The 20,896-nt window shown below is 41.4% G+C and overlaps 1 protein-coding gene across 1 annotated transcript in view; it reads left to right on the top strand.

Moving 5' to 3' along the window:
- LRRIQ1 (leucine rich repeats and IQ motif containing 1) overlaps positions 1-20,896 on the top strand; it is a 262,613-nt gene that overhangs the window by 105,271 nt on the left and 136,446 nt on the right. Inside the window, exons 16-17 of the mRNA XM_036298965.1 lie at positions 8,963-9,173; positions 20,130-20,249. Of these exons, the coding sequence (XP_036154858.1) occupies positions 8,963-9,173; positions 20,130-20,249 (331 nt within the window). The remainder of the gene's footprint in view (positions 1-8,962; positions 9,174-20,129; positions 20,250-20,896) is intronic.

Genomic DNA, 20,896 nt, shown 5'->3' with positions numbered 1-20,896 from the left:
CACTTGGAAGCTGAATAGCATGCTACTAAATAATGATTGGGTTACCAATAAGATCAAAGAGGAAATTAAAAACACCATGGAAACTAATGACAATAAAAGCACAACAATCCAAAATCTATGGAACACAATGAAAGCAGTCCTGAGAGGGAAGTTTATAGCTCTACAGACCTACCTCAAAAAAAACAAGAAAAAATGGTAGTAAATCATCTAACTCTACAACTCAAAGAATTAGAAAGAGAGCAACAAGAAAAGCCCAGCATGAGCAGAAGGAAGGAGATAATAAAGATTAGAGCAGAAATAAATAACATAGAGACCAAAAAAAACAATACATAAGATTAATGAAACCAAGAGCTGGTTCTTTGAAAGGATAAACAAGATTAATGAGGCTATAGCCAGGCTCATCACGAAGCAAAGAGAGAGTACTCAAACAAAATCAGAAATGAAAGAGACGAAATAACAACAGACCCCACAGAAATATATAGAATTCTTAAAAATACTATGAACAGCCCTAACTGGTTTGGCTCAGTGGATAGAGCGTCGGCCTGTGGACTGAAAGGTCCCGAGTTTGATTCTGGCCAAGGGCATGTACCTTGGTTGCGGGCACATCCCCAGTAGGGGGTGTACAGGAGGCAGCTGGTCGATGTTTCTCTCTCATCTATGTTTCTCACTCTCTATCCCTCTCCCTTCCTCTCTGTAAAAAATCAATAAAATATATTTTTTTAAAAAATACTATGGACAACTCTACTCCAACAAACTAGACAACCTGGAGGAAATGGACATATTCCTAAAAAATACAATCTTCCAAAACTCAACCCAGAAGATTCTAAAAATCTCAATAGGCCAGTAATATGGAAGAAATTGAAGCAGTCATCAAAAAGCTCCCAGGAAACAAAAGCCCAGGGCCAGAGGGCTTCGCAGGGGAGTTTTACCAAACATTGAAGGAAGAACTAAAAATCTATCCTCCTCAGACTATTCCAAAAAATTCAAGAGGAAGGAACACTTCCCAGCTCATTCTATGAAGCCAGCATCACCCTAATACCAAAACCAGATACAGACAACACAATGAAAGAGAATTATAGGCCAATATCCCTCATGAACATAGATGCCAAAATACTCAACAAAATTCTAGCAAATCGGATCCAGCAATACATCTGAAAGATCATACACCATGACCAAGTAGGATTTATCCCGGGGATGCAAGGATGGTACAATATCTGCAAATCAATAAACATGATATATCACATAAACAAATTGAGAGATGAAAATCACATGGTCATATCAATTGATGAGAAAAAGCATTTGACAAAATCCAATACCCTTTCTTGGTAAAAACTCTCAGCAAGGTAGGAATAGAAGGATCATACCTCAACATAATAAAAGCCATATATGACAAACCCACAGCCAACTTCATACTCAATGGTCATAAACTAAAACCATTTCCCCTAAGAACAGGAACAAAACAGGGATGCCCCCTCTCACCATTCCTGTTCAAATAGTACTGGAAGTACTAGCCATTGCGATCAGACAAGAAGAAGAAATAAAAGGCATCCAAATTGGAAAAGAAGAAGTAAAACTGTCCTTATTTGCAGATGACATGATACTGTACATAGAAAACCCTAAAGACTCCATCAAAAAATTATTAGACTTAATAAATGAATTCGGCAGTGTAGCATCATACAAAATTAATGCCAAGAAATCTATGGCATTTCTGTGCACCAATAGTGAACTTACAGAAAGTGAGACTAAAAAATCAATCCCATTTACCATCACACCAAAAAAATTAAGATACCTAAGAATAAACTTGACTAAGGAGGTAAAAGACCTATATGCGAAAAACTACAGGACACTGAAAAAAGAGATAGAGGAAGACATAAACAGATGGAAGAACATACCATGTACATGGTTTGGTAGAATCAACATTATCAAAATGTCCATACTACCCAAAGCAATCTATAGATTCAATGCAATCCCCATTAAAATACCAATGGCATATTTCATAGATCTAGAACGAACATTCCAAAATTTCATCTGGAATATAAAAAGACCTGGAATAGCTGCAGCAATCCTGAGAAAGAAGAACAAAGTAGGTGGGATCTCAATACCAGATATCAATATCAAGCTGTATTACAAAGCCACTGTTCTTAAAACAGCTTGGTACTGGCACAAGAACAGACATATAGATCAATGGAATACAATAGAGAACCCAGAAATCGACCCAAACCACTATGCCCAATTAATATTCGACAAAGGAGGCAAGAGTATACAATGGAGTCAAGACAGTCTCTTCAATAAATGGTTTGGGAAAATTGGACAGATACATGCAAAAAAATGAAACTAGACCACCAACTCACACCATACACAAAAATAAACTCAAAATTGATAAAGGACTTAAACGTAAGATGGGAAACCATAAAAATACTAGAGGAATCCACAGGCAGGGAAATCGCAAACATATGCTGAAGGAATTTCTTCTCTGATACTGCTCCTAGGGCAGTGGAAACTAAAGAGAAAATAAACAAATGGATCTACATCAAAATAAAAAGCTTTTGCACAGCAAAGGAAACCATCAACAAAACAAGAAAGCCTACTGCATAGGACAACATACTTGACAATGATATCACCGATAAGGGTTTAATCTCCAACATTTACAGGGAACTCATACAACTTAACAAAGGGAAGATAAACAATCCAATCAAAAAATGGGCAACGGACCTAAATAGACACTTTTCGAAAGAGGACATACAGAAGGCCAAAAGACATATGAAAACATGCTGTAGTTTTCTTTGGCATAACAATTTGCAAGGTTGGGCAATATTCTTTTAGATTAATAAAATAAATCCCCATCTAACTATAAAAATCTTTTAAAAAGAAATGGTTGGCTTTAATTTTTTTTTTTTTTTTTTTGAACTACCAGATTTGTTTTTACTTTGGCCTGTCAGCTTTTTCTTTTCTTTTTACTTTGGGCCTCAGTGTCAAGCCAACAAAATTAGAATGGGTCAAATTCAACTGGTCCTTAATAACAAGGCTGAACGGGATAGAACATGGATTATCACAATAACTAATCTTGCTTTTCCCAATCTTCATTCTTTCAGGAGTTGCCAGTGTGAATGGTAATTCCTTTTTTGGGAGCTATATTAAAAAGTTTCATATAGTGAAACTAACATGTATTTCCTAATATTTTTTAAATTTTACCTAAGAAGTCTAACATTTTCTGACATTTTACCAATTTACTTAATTGATTGCTTTTGCTATGTAGGGAGGAAAATATTTTTTCTTCTATCCTTATAAGTTTTCATTTGAGACCCCTATAACAAAAGATAGATTAATGAGAGAAATGCATACATGTTAATTTATTTAATATAACGTTTATGTTACATAAGAGCTTGCATTAAAATAAGGATCCAATAAATAGTTAAGCCTGAGCATTTATATATTAGGTTCGATGAAGAATGGAAGGTCTTAGAAAAATATGATATGACACAGGGTATGAGCTAAGAGTAATAAACAGGCAATTTAGCAAGGGCTGTTCATTCGTATCCCTCTTGTCCTTCATCTTGGATAAGAATGCTTTTTTCCTCTGGTTATCAGGAGGGCAACTCTCCTATGAGGATTTTATGACCTGCTTCCTGGGAAGGTCAAAAACCCTTCTTGCACATGCCTTTCCTCAAATCTTTCAAATTAAAGTATTAAATATGCCAATGCACCAAATTTTGGAGTAGCATATGAGGGGACCAAAGTTTTGCTGCCCCCAAAATATGCCTTTTGGAATAGTAATTTTAAGCTGGTTAATATCCTAAAGGAATTTAGCTAAAGAACTTTCTCTAGGAAGGGCAATACCATCACAGATAACTATAATTTACCATAAACCAATGTATGATAGAGAAAAACTCTACAAGGTTAATTTGTTCAAAGCCCTCTGTGGCCCATTGTTAAAAATGGCCCAGCAAACATTTATTTACCCAACATTTGCTCTTCATTTCTATCTGATTGCCTTCCTGCCCTTTGAAATCCCAAACCATAGGCCTGTTTCTTTCTCCTTTGCTCCAGAATGGCATAGACACCTCAACTGCCCAATGCCTTTTTGGGTTTCATATCTTATGACTCACCCGATTATACATTGAAATAAACTTGGACATTTTCTCCAGCCAGAAGAACTTTATTTTCAGGAAGTGTCCCATGCCCAGAGACACAGGTGAGGGATGCTCAAAGACCTGGCTCCTCTATGGTGTCTAGGGAATGGGTTATACAGGGGAAGCATAATCATGGTGACTAAGTGACTTAGGTCCATGGTCTCTACTGATTGGTTGGCGCTAGGGATAGGGGGTAGTTGATCAGTGCATCTGGTCCTGGTGTCAGCCCCATATGGCTTTTCTGGTTATTGAGCTGAAATACAACTGAGGCCTACATGTTATCCCTAGTTTGATGGAAACACTGTCTCTGTGGTCAGTAGACCCAGGCTTTTGTTTCCTAAGATTATTTGATGCTGACCAGAAAGAACCTCATTATACTGAGGGCTTAATGATTAAGGGAGTGGTCCTACAAGGGAGGAGGCAGGTGAGTCAGGGTGCTGGATGTGGCCAGTTTGCATCAAAGGGAAAGAAAGGAGAGAAGATCATATTAAAGAAATGAAGTTTCTGCATGGTTACATTTTTTTGTGCCACCAACGCATGTCCTGAACTCTATTAACTCCAAACACACGTAAACAGTATTTAGAACTTCTTAGTCCATGGTATATAAAATGTCCAAATGATAATAAGGAAGGATAAAAAACTGAAAATATTGACATACTAAACATGTAAAGAATAGAGGAAAAAGAAAATATATATCCGCTTGCTGAACCTTGCCACTTAGTGATTCAGGAAGATTTGCTGTCAGTTTTAGAGGTGTTTCCTAAGTGATTTACATATGTTCTTAAGCTAAGGGCATTTTATGGTGATTTTTGGTAAAAATAGGTGATGGTGATGATGATGATGATGATGATGATGATGATGATGATGATGATGTGGTGATAATGGGAGTTGTTTTTCTCAGCATGGAGAGCACACTATGTTTAGGAAGCTCTAAAGTAACCTTTATATGTCTTCACACTGCTTTCAATATAATGTGTTGGTGTCACTGAAGAAGATATCTCTCATCTATGTTTTCCCCCTTGGGAAATTTTGATGATATTGGTTGGGCCAAGGAATTCAAGCACACAATGACTGATCAACTTTAGAAGAAATTCATAGTTACAGTCAGTAAAACTTATGTGTATCTGGTGAGAAATATCTACACTAATAAAAGATGCTAATTGACTGTACCTTTGTTATGCCCCAAGCCACGCCCACCAGCCAATCAGAGTGACTATATGCAAATTAACCCAACCAAGATGGCGGCTGACAGCCATGGAGCTGGAGCAAGCAGGAGGCTTGGTTGCCCCTGCAATGGAGGAAGCCAAGCTTCCCGCAGGCCCTGGCCAGCTCTGAGCTCCACTCAAGGCAACAAAGTTTCAATTACAGAAGATAAACAAACCCTAGATAACTGCTTCCAGCCAGCCTCCACTGGGAACTTGGGTGGCTGGGGGCCATGGCCAGCCTACAAACAGCCATCAGTCCCTCACCCAGGCTGGCCACACCCTCATGGGTTGAGGGTCCCTAACTGGGGGGGGATGGCCAGCCTGCAAACAGCCATCAGCCCCTCACCCAGGCTGGCCACACCCTTGCAGGGTGAGGGACCCCCACCCTGAAGGGGCTGTGGCCAGCCTGCAAACATCCATCTGCCACTCACCCAGACTGGCCAGGAACTCCAGTGGGGACCCCCACCCTGAAGGGGGTGTGGCCAGTCTGAAAATGGCCCTCAGCCCCTCACCCAGGCTGCCCAGGCACCCCAGCGGGACCCCCACCCTGATCCAGGACACCCTTCAGGGCAAACCAGCCGGCTCCCACCCATGGACCAGGCCTCTATCTTATATAATAAAAGGGTATATGCAAACTGACCCTAACAGCAGAACGACTGGGAATGACTGGTCACTATAACACACACTGACCACCAGGGGGCAGACGCTCAATGCAAGAGCTGCCCCCTGGTGGTCAGTGCGCTCCCACAGGGGAGCTCTGCTCAGCCACAAGCCAGGCTGCCGGCCGCCAGTACAGCGGTGGTGGCGGGAGCCTCTCCCACCTCCTTACCAGCACTAAGGATGTCCGACTGCATCTTAGGCCTGCTCCCCGCTGGCAAGTGGGCATCCCCTGAGGGCTCCCGGGCTGCTAGAGGGATGTCTGACTGCCAGCTTAGTCCCAATCCCCCAAGGAGCAGGCCTAAGCCAGCAGGTGGTTATCCCCTGAGGGGTCCCAGAATGCGAGAGGGCACAGGCTGGACTGAGGGACCGCCCTCTCCCGAGTGCACAAATTTTTGTGCACCGGGTCTCTAGTCTATATATAAAAGCCTAAGCGACCAGAATGACCGATCTTTATGATGCACACTGACCACCAGGGGGCAGACACTCAATGCAGGAGCTGTCCCCTGATGGTCAATGCACTCCCACAGCCAACCTCCCCGGTCAGCCAACCTCCCACGGTCCCTCCCTCCTGGCCATCCAACCTCCCACGGTCCTTCCCCCCAGTCCCTGGGCTGGAATGGGAAACTGGGGGTGGATGGCAGCAGATGCGACCCCTTTCCATGGGGGGGCCAAGGGCCAGCTCCCTCCTCAGGGCTGACAGCCAACCTCCCATGCTCTGTCCCTCTTCCTGGCTGACAGGCCCTTGGCTTGCTGCCCACCTGCCGCGATGGCGGGGGGAGGATAGGAGGGAGGGAAGGCAGGGAACTGCATAGTGGAGGGGCACTAACAATAGTGGTGTCAGCATCTGGCATCCATTCCTTCCGTGCCCGGCCCGGCGACTGTTGCCTCCTCTCCCGACCCTGCCAGGATCTTTGGGCCCTGATCAGCCCAGCCCTAATCAACCTGGCCTCGATCGGCCCTGATTGCTGGCCAGGCTTAGGGACCCCACCCATGCACAAATGTTGTGCACTGGGCATCTAGTAAAATATAAGATGCTGTCTTAGGTTAAATGTGTTATGTTAAAAATCTCTCATTCTTTACCAGTTATACATTGCAAATATTTTTTTAGACTCTTTTCTTTAACATTCAAAGTATCTATTATATATAGTGCTTTAAAATGGTATAACTTATTTTTTGTTCAAAAGATGAAGAAATGAATTGATGGTTGAATGTGAATTAAATCCATAGCAAAAGTTACAAAGTTCTGTTCACCCTGGGAGAAGAAAATGATTTGTTGGATTGTGACATTAAAAAACAAAATTTAACCCAGTAAATCTGAAGACCTAATTGGCTTTATTAAGTGATTCATGAATCAATTGGAAGGGAGCTATAAGAGGTTGTACAAAATGGAAGGTTTTTGTAAGAAGAAGGATGGGGCAAGGTAGCTATTAAGAAAGAAAGGAAGAATTAGTTTGAAGCCAGGACATCTTTTCTTTGGGGAAGAGAACAGGAAGGATTTTTATCATGCAGATAGTCTCTTACTTGTATGCGGGGCAGGCGGGCAGCACATGACTGTTTACTTGATGGGTGCTTGACCAGAAAATTACAGATGGGTTGATTAAAGTTATGATTCTGGGAGAATCAAATCTGCAATTAGATCAGGTATTAAATCTGAGTTTGGTATCATTTGCTTTTAGCACAAGGATGCTATTTGGGGCCTGTGTTTTTCTTTTTAGCAGTGATTATTTGTTTCCAAGTATTAGGAGTACAAGCAGTTTATCTTAGGCCAGAAGTTTTATCCATTAACTTGAATTTTCTATTCATACATAACAAAATAGATTGAAGGCTTCTAAAGGCTTTAGGTAAAATGATGGTGATGATAATGTTGGTTGTGGTAGTGGTATTGATGATAACAATAGTAATAACAATAATAGTGTCAAATAATAAGAGAATATGGTTACATCATTCCTTTCTTATTTTCCATAAATAGATAACTATGAAAAAAAATCTAGTCATTTCTGGCAGTGTTTATCACATAATTCCACTTTGCTTTACATGACTAAAATGAGGTAGAAGAAAATATCATCGGGTTTGACAATTATGAAATTATTAAAAACAGTTTCAGGGTAGCACTGGAGAAGGATATGATGCAAGAATTAGTTTTCCTTCATAAGACTTTTAAACTAAACTGAGGGATTTGAAAAAATATTAAGATAATAGTTAGCATTTAGACTAAACTCTTTATTTTGATAAGAGTCCCGCATTAATCTGGGTGAGAAAGGAAGCACATTTATTTAGGAAGAGTTAAATAATTAAGCACATTGAGAATCCACTTATAATCAATATATATTGTTATTCAAATTTTGCTCATGTTGATAGGCACCCTAATGGGATGTGGAAAAAGCGGGGCATGGATTGATCTAGTGCCTGACATTGGCAAATATGTAGGCTTGGAACATGTTAGAAGTAACTACTGGGCTTGTAAGGGTCTAATTTAAGTATTTAATTATGGGCATGAAGGAAAGTGAAGCTAGTAAAGACCTAGTGGGTCCTTCCTCTTCAGGTCAGGGGGCTCTTCTTCCTCTGATCTCTCCACTGTGAACAGGATCTCATCCTCTCTTGCCAACTCAACATCGGTTCCTACTTTTGTCCCCTCTTTTCAACATCATCTGTTTTACTTCCTCTCTCCTGGATCATCACCCTCAGTAGCACGCAAAATCTAGGCAATATCTTCCTCCTTAAAAGAAAAAGAAAAAAAAAGCTCCTGTACTCACATCCCTCTCTAAGTTCCTGTCCCATTTCTGTCCTTCAGATTTGAGTTTCCATGCTATCTTTACTTCTATGACTAAAGTTAAACAAAAGATGATGTCTTATTTTCAAATAATTTATTTAGTCCAGGTTTTCAAATATAGCTGATAAGGAAGGACCTCTTATCTACAACTATGTATTTTTAGGAACTAAAAATGTTTTCTTTTCTCTTCATAATAGTATGGCCGCTAAAGTAATCCAGGCATACTGGCGTGGTTACATTGTGCGCAGACAAATTCATTTATCTACAAAACTGCATACTGCTTCATCAGGACTCCTGAGATCCCGGCCAGAGTCCGGCATCAAAAATCAAAGTATTTTAAAGGAAGAAAAAATACAAAACACTGTGAATATCCAAGAACAGATGGAAAAGGCTGCAATTGTTATTCAGGTTAGTATTAATCTTTTGGTGAAATAATCAGAAGGGATGCATTGGTCATCTTTCACTGGGTTATTCTATACTAGGGGCCCATTGCACGAATCTGTGCACCTTCAAAGGAACTGTGGGCTGCGAGGCTGTGGAGGGCACAGGGGCGGGTCTCGGCCCATTCTCTGCACCCCTGCCCAGCACCTCCCGCTGTGGCCCTGAGTCCCCTGCCTGCCAACAGCCCGCTCCCACTGCTGCCACTCCCATGCTCTGACGGTGTTGGCCCCGTTTGCATCTGCTGATGGCATGGAGCGATTGGGGCCAGTGTCAGGCACTGGCAGTGGGTGTGAGCGGTGGCTGCAGCACTGGCAGCAGGTGCGAGTGGTGGATCCAGTGCCGGTAGCAGGTGCGAGCGCTGGACAAGACTGCGGTGAGTGGGAGCAAATAATTTTTAATAACTACCAGAGGCTTACTCTGATAACAGTGGCCAGTGCCCCATCTTGGTCTGGCACCCCCCGCTCACTTGTACCACCAACCCGCCATGGCTGATGCCTGCCATATTTCACGCTCTGCCATCTGCTGTTGATAACTGCTATGTTCCACGCACGCCCCCTGGTGGTCAGCGCACATCATAGTGACTAGTTGTTCAGTTGTTCAGTTGTTCCTCCATTCGGTCTATTTTCATGTTAGGGTTTTATATATATAAACTAGAGGCCCGGTGCACAAAAATTTGTGCACTGGAGGGGGGGGGGAGAGGGGCTCCTCAGCCCGGCCTGTGCCCTCTCGCAGTCCGGGACCCCTCGGGAGATAATGACCTGCTGGCTTAGGCCTACTCCCGGGTGGCAGGGGGCAGGCCCAATCCCTAGGTGCAGCGCCTGGTCGGGCTCAGAGCAGGGCCGATTGGGGAGTTGGGGCGCCGCTCCCTGTCATGCACAGAGCAGGGCAGATTGGGAGGTTGCGATGCCAACCTCAGTCATGCTCAGGGTAGGGCCGATTAGGGGGTTGGGGCACTGCCCCCTGTCACACTCAAGGCAGGGTCGATAGGGAGGTTGCGGCACCACCCCCTGTCACACACAGAGCAGGGACAATCAGGTGGTTGGGGCGCTGCACCCTGTCACTCACAGAGCAGGGCCCATCAGGGGGGTTGGGGCTCCGTACCCTGTCACAGAGCAGGGTCGATCAGGGGGTTGGGGAGCTCCCGCCTGTCACGCACAGAGCAGGGCCCATCAGGGGGTTGGGGAGCTCCCCCCTGTCACACACAGAGCAGGGCCCATCAGGGGGTTGAGGAGCTCCCCGCTGTCACTCACAGAGTAGGGCTGATAGGGGAGTTGGGGCACCACCCCCTGTCATACACAGAGCAGGGTGGATCAGGGGGTTGGGGCACCTCCCTCTATCACCCACAGAGCTGGGTCGATCAGTGGGTTTGGGTGCTGCCCCCTGTCACTCTGATCCCAGTGCCGGGAGGCCTCGCGGCTCTGCTCATCCCGGTGCTGGGAGGCATATTAGAGGCCTGGTGCATGGGTGGGGGCTGGCTGCTTTGCCCTGAAGGGTGTCCTGGATCAGGGTAAGGGTCCCACTTTGGTGCCTGGCCAGCCTGGATGAGGGGATGATGGCTGTTTGCAGCTGGTCACACACCCTTCAGGGTGGGGGTCCCCAGTGGGGTTCCTGGCCAGTCTGGGTGAGGGGCTGAGGGCTGTTTTCAGTCTGGCGGGTGACTGAAGCTCCCAACTGCTGCTTTTTTTCTTTTTTTTTTTTTTATTCTGGGACAGCTTTAGCTCTGGCTCCTGCTCTTAGGCCTCCGCTGCTGAAAGCAGGTTTCTGGCCTTTGTTTACCTTCTGTATTTGAAACAATGTTGCGATCCTGCTGGCTGAAGCCCGGCGGACTAAAGCAGGTTTTTGGGGTTTTGTTTTGCTTCTATATTTGTAACATAGTTGCTTAGAGTTGCAGCTCAGAGGCCGGCAGCAGCAGGCGGAGAATGTTGGAGTCCTCCGTCACTGAAGCAAGCAAGCCTCATGTTAGCTTCCAGCTGCCTGGCTGCCGGCCGCCATCTTGGCTGGAAGTTAATTTGCATATCGCCCTGATTAGCCAATGGGAAGGGTAGAGGTCGTACGCTAATTACCATGTTTCTCTTTTATTGGATAGGACTAGAGGCCTGGTGCACAAAATTCGTGCATGGGTGGGGGGGTCCCTCAGCCTGAGCTGCACCCTCTCGCAATCTGGGATCCCTCGGGGGATGTCTGACTGCTGGTTTAGGCCCAATTGGTTGGTGGGATTGGGCCTAAACCGGTAGTTGGACATCCCTCTCGCAATCTGGGACCGCTAGCTCCTAAACACCATCAGTTTTGAATAATAGCCTTGCTGGATAGAGTATTCTTGGATTCAGTCCCTTTCTTTGTAACACTTTGTATATATAATTCCATTCCTTTCTGGCCTGATATGTTTCTTTTGATAAATCAGTTAATAGTCTAATATGGGAGATCCCTTGTAGATAACTTTCTGTCTCTTTCTGGCAGCCTTTAAGATTCTTATTTTATTGTTGATGTTTGCCAATTTTATTATGATGTGTCTTGGTGTCAGTCTTTTTGGGTTCATCTTGTCTGAGATTCCTGTGTGCTTCTTGAACTTGTGTGATTCTTTTCTCCCCGAAGTTAGGGAAGTTTCTGTCAATATTTCTTCAAACAGGTTTTCTATTCTTTACTCAGCTTCCTCTCCTTCTATTACCCCTATTATGCAGATGTTGTTTCATTTCATGTTGTCCCAAAGCTCCCTTAGACTCTCCTCCAGCCTTTAAGTTTTTGTTTGTTTGTTTTTTTCCAGTACCTGCTCTACTTGTTTGTTTTCTGCATTGTCTTCTAACTGGCTGATTCAATCCTCAGCTTCTTCTTCTTTTTTTTTTTTTAAAAAAATATATTTCATTGATTCCCCACAGAGAGGAAGGGAGAGAGATAGAGAGCCAGAAACATGGATGAGAGAGAAACATCGATCAGCTGCCTCCTGCACATCCCCCACTGGGGATGTGCCCGCAACCCAGGCACATGCCCTCGACCGGAATCGAACCCAGGACCCTTGAGTCCGCAGGCCGACACTCCATCCACTGAGCCAAACTGGTTTCGGCCCTTAGCTTCTTTTAATGTAATATTGAAACCTTACATTGTGTTCCTTTTTTTTTAATTAAATCTTTATTGTTCAGATTATTACATTTGTTCCTCTTTTTTCCCCCCATAACTCCGCTCCTCCTAGTTCCCACCCCACCCTCCGCCCTCACTCCCCACCCACTGTCCTCATCCATAGGTGCACAATTTTTGTCCAGTCTCTTCCCACATCCCTCACACCCCTTTCCTCCTCAAGAATAGTCAGTCCATTCCCTTTCTATGTCCCTGATTCTATTATAATCACCAGTTCATTCTGTTCATCAGATTATTTATTCACTTGATTTTTAGATTGACTTGTTGATAGATGTGTATTTGTTGTTCATAATTTGTATCTTTACCTTTTTCTTCTTCTTCCTCTTCTTAAAGGATACCTTTCAGCATTTCATATAATACTGGTTTGGTGGTGATGAACTCCTTTAGCTTTTTCTTATCTGTGAAGCTCTTTATCTGACCTTCAATTCTGAATGATAGCTTTGCTGGATAAAGTAATCTTGGTTGTAGGTTCTTGGCATTCATCAATTTGAATATTTCTTGCCACTCCCTTCTGGCCTGCAAAGTTTCTGTTGAGAAATCAGCTGACAGTCGTATGGGTATTCCCTTGTAGGTAACTGACTTTCTTTCTCTTGCTGCTTTTAAGATTCTCTTTTTGTCTTTTGCTCTTGGCATTTTAATTATGATGTGTCTTGGTGTGGTCCTCTTTGGATTCCTTTTGTTTGGAGTTCTCTGTGCTTCCTGGACTTGTAAGTCTATTTCTTTGAGTAGGTAGGGGAAGTTTTCTGTCATTATTTATTCAAATAGGTTTTCAATATCTTGCTCTCTCTCATCTTCTGGCACCCCTATAATTCTGATGTTGGTACGCTTGAAGCTGTCCCAGAGGCTCCTTACACTATTTTCGTATTTTTGGATTCTTTTTTCATTTTGCTTTTCCAGTTGGTTGTTTTTTGCTTCTTTGCATTTCAAATCTTTGACTTGATTCTTGTGCTCCTCTGGTCTGCTGTTGGGAGTCTGTAGAATATTCTTTATTTCAGTTAGTGTATGCTTAATTTCTAGTTGATCCTTTATCACAACATCGAGGGTCTCACTAGATTTCTTGAGGGTCTCATTAAGTTTATCGGAAGTTTCTAGAAAGTTCTTGAAAAACCTTAAAAGTGTGGTTTTGAACTCTATATCCAGTAGTTTTCTTTCCTCCATTTCTGTCATTTGTGTCCTGTTTCTTTGTCTCAGCATTTTTTATGCTTCGCTGTGTCGATAGAGTGGCTTTCTGTGCTAGGTGTCCTATAGGGCCCAGTGGCTCAGCCTCCCCAATTACCTGAGGAAGACACTCTTAGTGCACCCCCTTGTGGGCTTTGTGCACAGTCTTGTTGTACTTAAGCCTTGATTGTTGTAGGTAACACTGGGAGGATTTGACCTCCAGGCCAATTGGCTGTGAGAATCAGCTGTGTCTGCAGTGGGAGAACTTCTGTGCTGAAGTCACCCTTATGGGGCAAGACTTGCTTCAGTGGGGCTTTAATGCTCACTGAGTCTGCCCCCTGAGTGTGGCGCTTATGGATCTGCGGAGTTGTAATTGGATGGTCCCTCTCTGACCTCTGGGTACACTGGCTCTTGGATCTAAGGAGGTGGTAATCTAGCCTCTGCCTGAGGCTACCTAGCAGAATCCAGCTGTAAAGCAATGCAAGTTGCCCTGGGGCCTTGGGCAGCTGCAGTTTGTTAAGTAATTTTCAGTTTACAAAGTGCCGGGCCTTTCACATTCAGAAGCCTCCATGTATGGCTTGGGTGGGGTGGAGCCCAAGGGTATCAACTGGGCGGGTGGAGCAAGCAGTATTGTTGCTCTCAGTCCTGTCCTCAGAGGCCCCTGCAATTGCTGCGTGTGCCTCTGAGAGAAAGCTGCCCTTGAGTTCCGACCGATGCCAGACAGTCCCGTTTCTCCCGTATGAGTCTGGGTCCCCAGAGACTCGCCCGGAACTGGAGCTCAGAGCCTGAGACTCCCTCCTGATTGAAAAAGACAATCGTGAACTCAGCTGCCAGCGTCTCCGCACCTTTGTATTTTACTTCCGCACTGCACCTCCTCTGAGTCTCGGTATGCTTTTCTCTTTCCTTCTAGTTGTAGAATTTCCACTCAGCCAGCCTTCCTGTGGTTCTGGATGATGTCCAGTCTGTCTTTTAGTTGTATTTTTGAAGTGGTTGTGCGAGGCAGCAATCTCCAGTGTTTGCCTATGCTGCCATCTTGGTTTCTCTCGTCCCATTGTGTTCCTTATTGCAGCTATGTCATTCTTCATTTCCTCTTGATTCCCACACATGCTGGTGAATTTCTTGTCCAGCCTTTTGAGCATCCTTATAATCATTACTCTGAATTGTTTCTCTGACAAATTGCTTTCCTCCATTTCATTTACTTCCTTTCCTGGTAATTCCTCCTTTTCTTTTATATGGGTGTTGTTTCTTTGTCTCCCGATTTTTGCTGTTCCTTTGTGATTATTTCTATGTATCAAATCAAACTGCTATGCTATCCAGATTTTTTGAATTTTTCATAAGTAGTAGATGTTTTGCGGGACCCAGCAGTGCTGCCTCTCAGGTCTTCTATGCTGGGTGTTCTAGGGATGTACCCTACTTGAGATATTTGGGTTCTTTTGATGAAGTTGTGTCTTGAATGTTATTGTCCCACTCATGGATAGAGTCTCCTCTCAGGGTGTCTGGTTATGTGACTCACTCTCTACCATTCCATGCCGATTGTTGTGGAGATGCTGACTGAACAGCACAAAATATAACACAACAAGACACGACACAAAAGGAACAGAGCAGGAATGTATAAAAGACACTTATAACCCCAATTAAAGTGACCACCCCAGAAAAGAGAATTAGGAGAGAGAAAAGAGCAAAAAACATTATCGAGAAAGAAAAAATGGAAAGATATAAGAAGAAAAAAGAAAAAAAATATATATGGGGAGAAAATACCACAAAACAAACAATTAAACCAAAAAGTGCAAACAAAAAACAACCTGATAAAAGGGGGGCAGAATCTGTAGAGGTAGAGCTTAAATACAGAAAATAAGGTTAAGGAATTTGATGACTATGGAAAGGGCCACAGTTTAGTATAGAGGAGGTAAAAAGATAATGAGTGGATAAGAAGAAAAAATAAAGTTAAAAAAGTAAAAATAAATATTGATTGATTAATTGATTGATTGATTGAAAAGGAGAGTAGAGGAGATAGCAGATAGGCTTGAATTTAGTAAGTAAAACTAATGGACAAATTAGGAGAAGAAAAGAACAAGAGAGGAGAGGAAAAGAAAAAAATGCCTAGCGAAGAAAGAAAAAAGAGAAGGGGGGCATGGAGTAGGAGTACGGAAGAGGAAATTAGACATATGACTATACCAACAGAGACTATATAGTAATAATACATCAATAAATAAGATAAAGAAGATCAGTTTTTAACAAGGGGTAAAAAGAAAGGAAAGAGAAAAGCTAAGCAGTGACAGGAGCAGAAAAAAAAAACAGGATGAAAAAGGGAGAAGTGAAGAAAAAAAACATGCAAAAAAAAAGAAAAAAAGAAGATAAAATGAAATAATAAAAATAAAAATAGAATAAAGAAAAGATAATATTAAAAATATTTTTTAAATAAAAGATAAAAAAGTGAAGTGTTATTTGCTTCATCTGACTTTTAATGCCCCATGGGAGCTGGCTTAGGACCCCACTCTTCTGTTCTGTCTGCCAATTCTGGGCTTCCTGTTAGGTACTTAGGTGCTGACCACTGTCAGGCACTGTTTTTGGTGTTGAGTACCATGTTGAGGTTCCAAGCGATCCACCACCCCCCTGTTTGTGTCTTTCTACACAGGCCTTGGCTGCAAGCAGGCAGGACCAATCTGCGTGCTTTTCATGTAGGCCAACTGTCAATCTTAATCGCTCAAGCATCTGTTTATGACAGGGCTTTAGGTGGGGGTGGTGCTGTTTGGCTTTCTGGGAATGAGGTGTTTCTTCCCTGACTCAGAGCTATTCCTCTGCAAGTGGCCCAAAATATTACTCTGGCCTTGGTTGGTCAGAGATCCTTGTATGGAGACCAGTGGGGTTGGCTGGCAACCTGGAGTTTTTATCAGTCTGGTTCCCAGAATAGTGGGGTGGACAGGCCCCTCTTCCAACCTAGTCACTGAAGGCTCTTGGAGGCTCTTCAAATCCTTTCTTTCCTTTGTAGCTCAAAATGCAGGCAGGGGGTGGCAGGTTGTTTTACCTGGCTTGAGGCTACTGGGAGGGGCTGGCTTTTCAGGAGAAAAATAGCTGCTTAGGTTTGCAAGGTTAAAAATGTCCCAATGCAGGATCCTGGCCATATCTCCCTGCCCTGCTTCCCTCCACAGCCTCTCCTTAGGATCTGCAAATCTGTGCTGTTCTCCCTGCATGGAAGTCTCAGGTGAGTATTTGCAGTTGAAAAGTCCTATGAACTGGCTTTAGTGAATAAAAGCAAAGACAAAAGAAAGGCAAAACAACCATGAAACCTCTGGTTTCTCTCCAGCCAACATCATGCTGCTCCAGCCACTTTTCAGGCCGCCTTTCTGGAAGCAGCCTTTAGCAGCTCTGGTCTTAGATCTAGATTCCCTGGCTGCCAGCAGCCCTGTGGACTTTCATTCTACAGTCGGATGTTATGCCTGTCCCCAAGGGACATGGCTTTGGTGCAGTGCACCTTCCTCCGCACCCTCTCAGCCTGGTGGTCCCGTGTCCCTCTCCAGCCCAGATCCTTGTTCCTACTATTCTCCAGGCGTCCTCTGCTCTTCCTTGTTGTGAATTGTCCAAGCTTCTTTTGCTTACAAAAGTAAGCAAAATTTAGCCTGTCTTTGTAACTTAGAACATGTCTCTTTTGTTGTATATCATGGTACTTAAAATCATTAAAGTCATCTCAACTCTATTTTCTCTCGAGTACAATCATCTAGTTTTGAAAACCATCCACCTTAAAATATAAATTCTAGGCTGCCTAATCATCCTGGAGAGCAGAGCATGGTACAGTAGAAACATCCTGGGCTTTAGAGCAAAATGAAGATTTCATGAATGATGTGCGACCACTCTCTGCTTACCAAAACTCCCCTTCTCCTCTTCTTCCTAGCATACAGCCAGTTTCCCTTACGCTTTAGTATGGCCCCTTTCCAGGCAATAGAACATATTTCCAGTGAAAGATATTTCCACCACTTCCACGCCTGGCCCATAAAACCTCCCACTGACATTCCTCCATATTCTTTTCCCTTTCTTGTTGGCTGAAATGAAGACAGCCGCTGAGGTATCTTTGGAAGCTGTCTTGTGTGTATTTGGAAGCTGTCTGTTGAGATTGTAGTCTGCAAAGCCTGGATATCTGAATCACTCTATGTCAGCGGTTCTCAACCTGTGGGTCGTGACCCCTTTGGCAGTCGAATGACCCTTTCACAGGGGTCGCCTAAGACCATCCTGCATATCAGATATTTACATTACGATTCATAACAGTAGCAACATTACAGTTATGAAGTAGCAACGAAAATAATTTTATGGTTGGGTCACAACATGAGGAACTGTATTTAAAGGGCCAGAAGGTTGAGAACCACTGCTCTATGCTAAAGTGGTGTCCCATTGTGTTGTATATTCTCTCAGTGTTTGTTATATGGTCAAGAAATAAATAACTGTTTTTTTCTGAGCTACTATGTATTTTTATTATAGCACTTAGCCTATTCTAAAAAAGTACTAGTATGTAAGATACACTTTGAGAAATATATAATGCTCAGTGTAAAATATGTAAGAGAATGGAATTCTTGGTATAATGGGCAGTGAAAATAAAAACAATGTAGAATTTCATATTACTGGAATAATAAGAAGCCATAGCACAGTTAGACTAGATATAGTTGTCCAGGCAAGGAATTGACTTGAATGTATGAAATAAAAATGAATCAATCATAGATGGATTACTTGAAAAATTGAGACCTTGACAGAAACAAATAAGAAGAACCTAAATATTACTTATTCCATACTTATATTACCATTATTTTTCATAAACTAAATAGAGATGTCTGGGGCTTGAGTTCCTGATGCAGACTCATGAAGAAGATATCTATATGTCTCACACCAGGAAAACACATGCTATGTATTATAGTCTGGAGCTTTGTAAATGTTCTTTCCCTAATGAGTTAGGCTGGATCCATTGTGAGCCACAGTGAATGAATCTTTGTCATTGAAGACCTGGATTAAACAATTTCCTTTATACCTTCTTTTCTCTATGTTGGTACCTGACCTTGCTATCTTCTATAGCCAACTCTTTTATAACCAATCCACCTCTCCTGCCTCATCACTAGATTATTTGGAAAAAAAATCAGATCTTATCATTCCTTTTATAAATATATAAGTATAAATTTCTATAAGATCTATTAGTTTAAATTTAACTGCAATATATTACTAACCTAAAAACTGATAATTATTTCTTAATATCAGTCATTGACCAAGTCTTGGCTAATTGTAGAGGTTGTGTTTTGGCTGCTTAGGCTGGTTGCTGCTGAATTTGTGTGTGACTTCTGCTGTCATATATGGTGTATCTGTTGTGTGTTTGTAAATTCCACTTCTCAATATATGTATTTTTCAGAATAACGATATCAATATATCATTATCATTACCCTTATGGAAAACATATTTAAAGTATCTTTGATTGTTAAATGTGTCTTTTGAGTATATATTACTAGGGATATAATTAAATAAATCTATTTTAAAGTCACTTTAAATAACTTCTGTGTGGTTATACCTGCATATTTTTATATTTTTTAGGAATTTCTTTTTTCATATTTATTTGTTTTATAATTATCCTAAGTATGCACACAGTTCCAAAGTCAAATCTAAGCAAGGTATAGTCACAGAAGTCTGGCTTCTATTGCTGTTTTCTGCCTCTATAAGTTAATATTTTCATAACTATTTTATAATATATACTTTTACTTTTTAAATATTAGAAATGTATATTTAAAATATATATATGTATATTTAAATATATAGGTATATTTAAATATATATTTACATACAATTATTAAACATATTATATTTATACTATTTATGCATATATTTAAATATATATTTAGATACATTTATTATATATTTACACACAGTCTTTCATAGATAAATGGTAACATGCATTTATCTGTGAAAAATATTTCAAATAGGAAGAGACAAAAACATCCCACTCTGTCTATCTTGTTCTTTATACTTATATCTATAATATATAATATATCTGGCAGCATACTTCCTAGCAGTATATAAAGATACTTATTTTTAAATAAAAAGCTGCAGTGATCTTAGAGTTACAGTTAGGGAAGTTTACCCTACTCCAAGGTTATTGGGGAATCTAAATGGTTTTAGTTCTATTACTTTTACGCTTAGTTTATTTTAAGGAAGAATTAGTTAATTGTTATGGTCCAGGGTACTATTTCTCTAATATGGCCATTTATGTATGGTGACATTTTCCTAAATATGTGTTAGTTTATTTTATATATAATCATTTAAAAATTAGCAAAATTAGTTTTCCTTTGTATCTCTTTCTTCTTAATTTAGAATGGGTCCTGGAGGAATTATCAGATAATTGATTGGTTGACCTACATGTGCAGTTGAGGGAGTTTTAAAGATTCTTTTCTGCTGACCACAAGGAAGGTCTCCTGAGATTCAAAACTTTAGACACATGCAGTTGTTTAATTTATCTTGCAGTTTTAAGTGTCACATAAAGTTCAAAAAACAGATTACTGAGCCATTAAACTAAGGTCTAAGATGTTTTATCTTCCTAATGGGATAATACGGAGAATCTGGTTTAGAGTTTGATCTATAACCTTGTATAACATGCTTTAAATTTTTGTTTAGGCGGTTTGGAAGGGCTTTCTTTTGCGAAAGAAACTGACAACAGCTCTAGAGGCTATTAAGAATGAAGAATCTGAAGAAGAATATGAAGAAATAGATTTAGAGGATTTTAAATTTGATGAAGTAAGTAACAACTATAACATAGAAATACTGATCGTACAATATTTTTAGTATACTATTTTGGAGCTAAACCAGTTTCTGAAGTTTATAACCTCTGAACACTGTTACAGTTTTTTAAAATAACACTTGAAGAAGTATTCTTCTAATTTCTTAACATCTTAATTTACCCTACAGTGTGTAAACGTGGCTATAGAATATTGACAAGAGTTCTGGGATACAACCAGATTTACGCATTGTATCAATTATTCCTTATTAAATATAACTATGACCTTATGTGTACCCTGTTAAAAAAAAACCCTTTAATAATTCGTTGTTCCCTAGAAAAAATGAGAATAACCTCCTTAAATTGTTATTCATGTACTCCACAAAAAGGTAGCAAGCTGTACAGACATACTCACCACTTCTCCCCTGTGGCTTCCACACGTTCCTGCCAAGTTGAGCACACTTTTACTCTCTCTAGCACTTGCCTTTTACATCCTTAGTTTTGCTCATTCTGTTCCCTCCTCTTTAGATAGTTAACACCGGCATAACCACCATTTGGATTAAGATAAAGAATATATAGACATGCCCAAAAGACTTCCTCATGCCTCTGTAGTATTCATACCTCCTTTACCATAGGTTAGTTTTGCCTATTTTTGAACATTCTATAA

This window comes from Myotis myotis, unplaced genomic scaffold (assembly GCF_014108235.1).
Source record: "Myotis myotis isolate mMyoMyo1 unplaced genomic scaffold, mMyoMyo1.p scaffold_m19_p_3, whole genome shotgun sequence".
Taxonomy (NCBI): Eukaryota; Metazoa; Chordata; class Mammalia; order Chiroptera; family Vespertilionidae; genus Myotis; species Myotis myotis.
The sequence above is the reverse complement of the archived record's forward strand: the minus strand, read 5'-3'. Positions and strand labels throughout refer to the sequence as shown.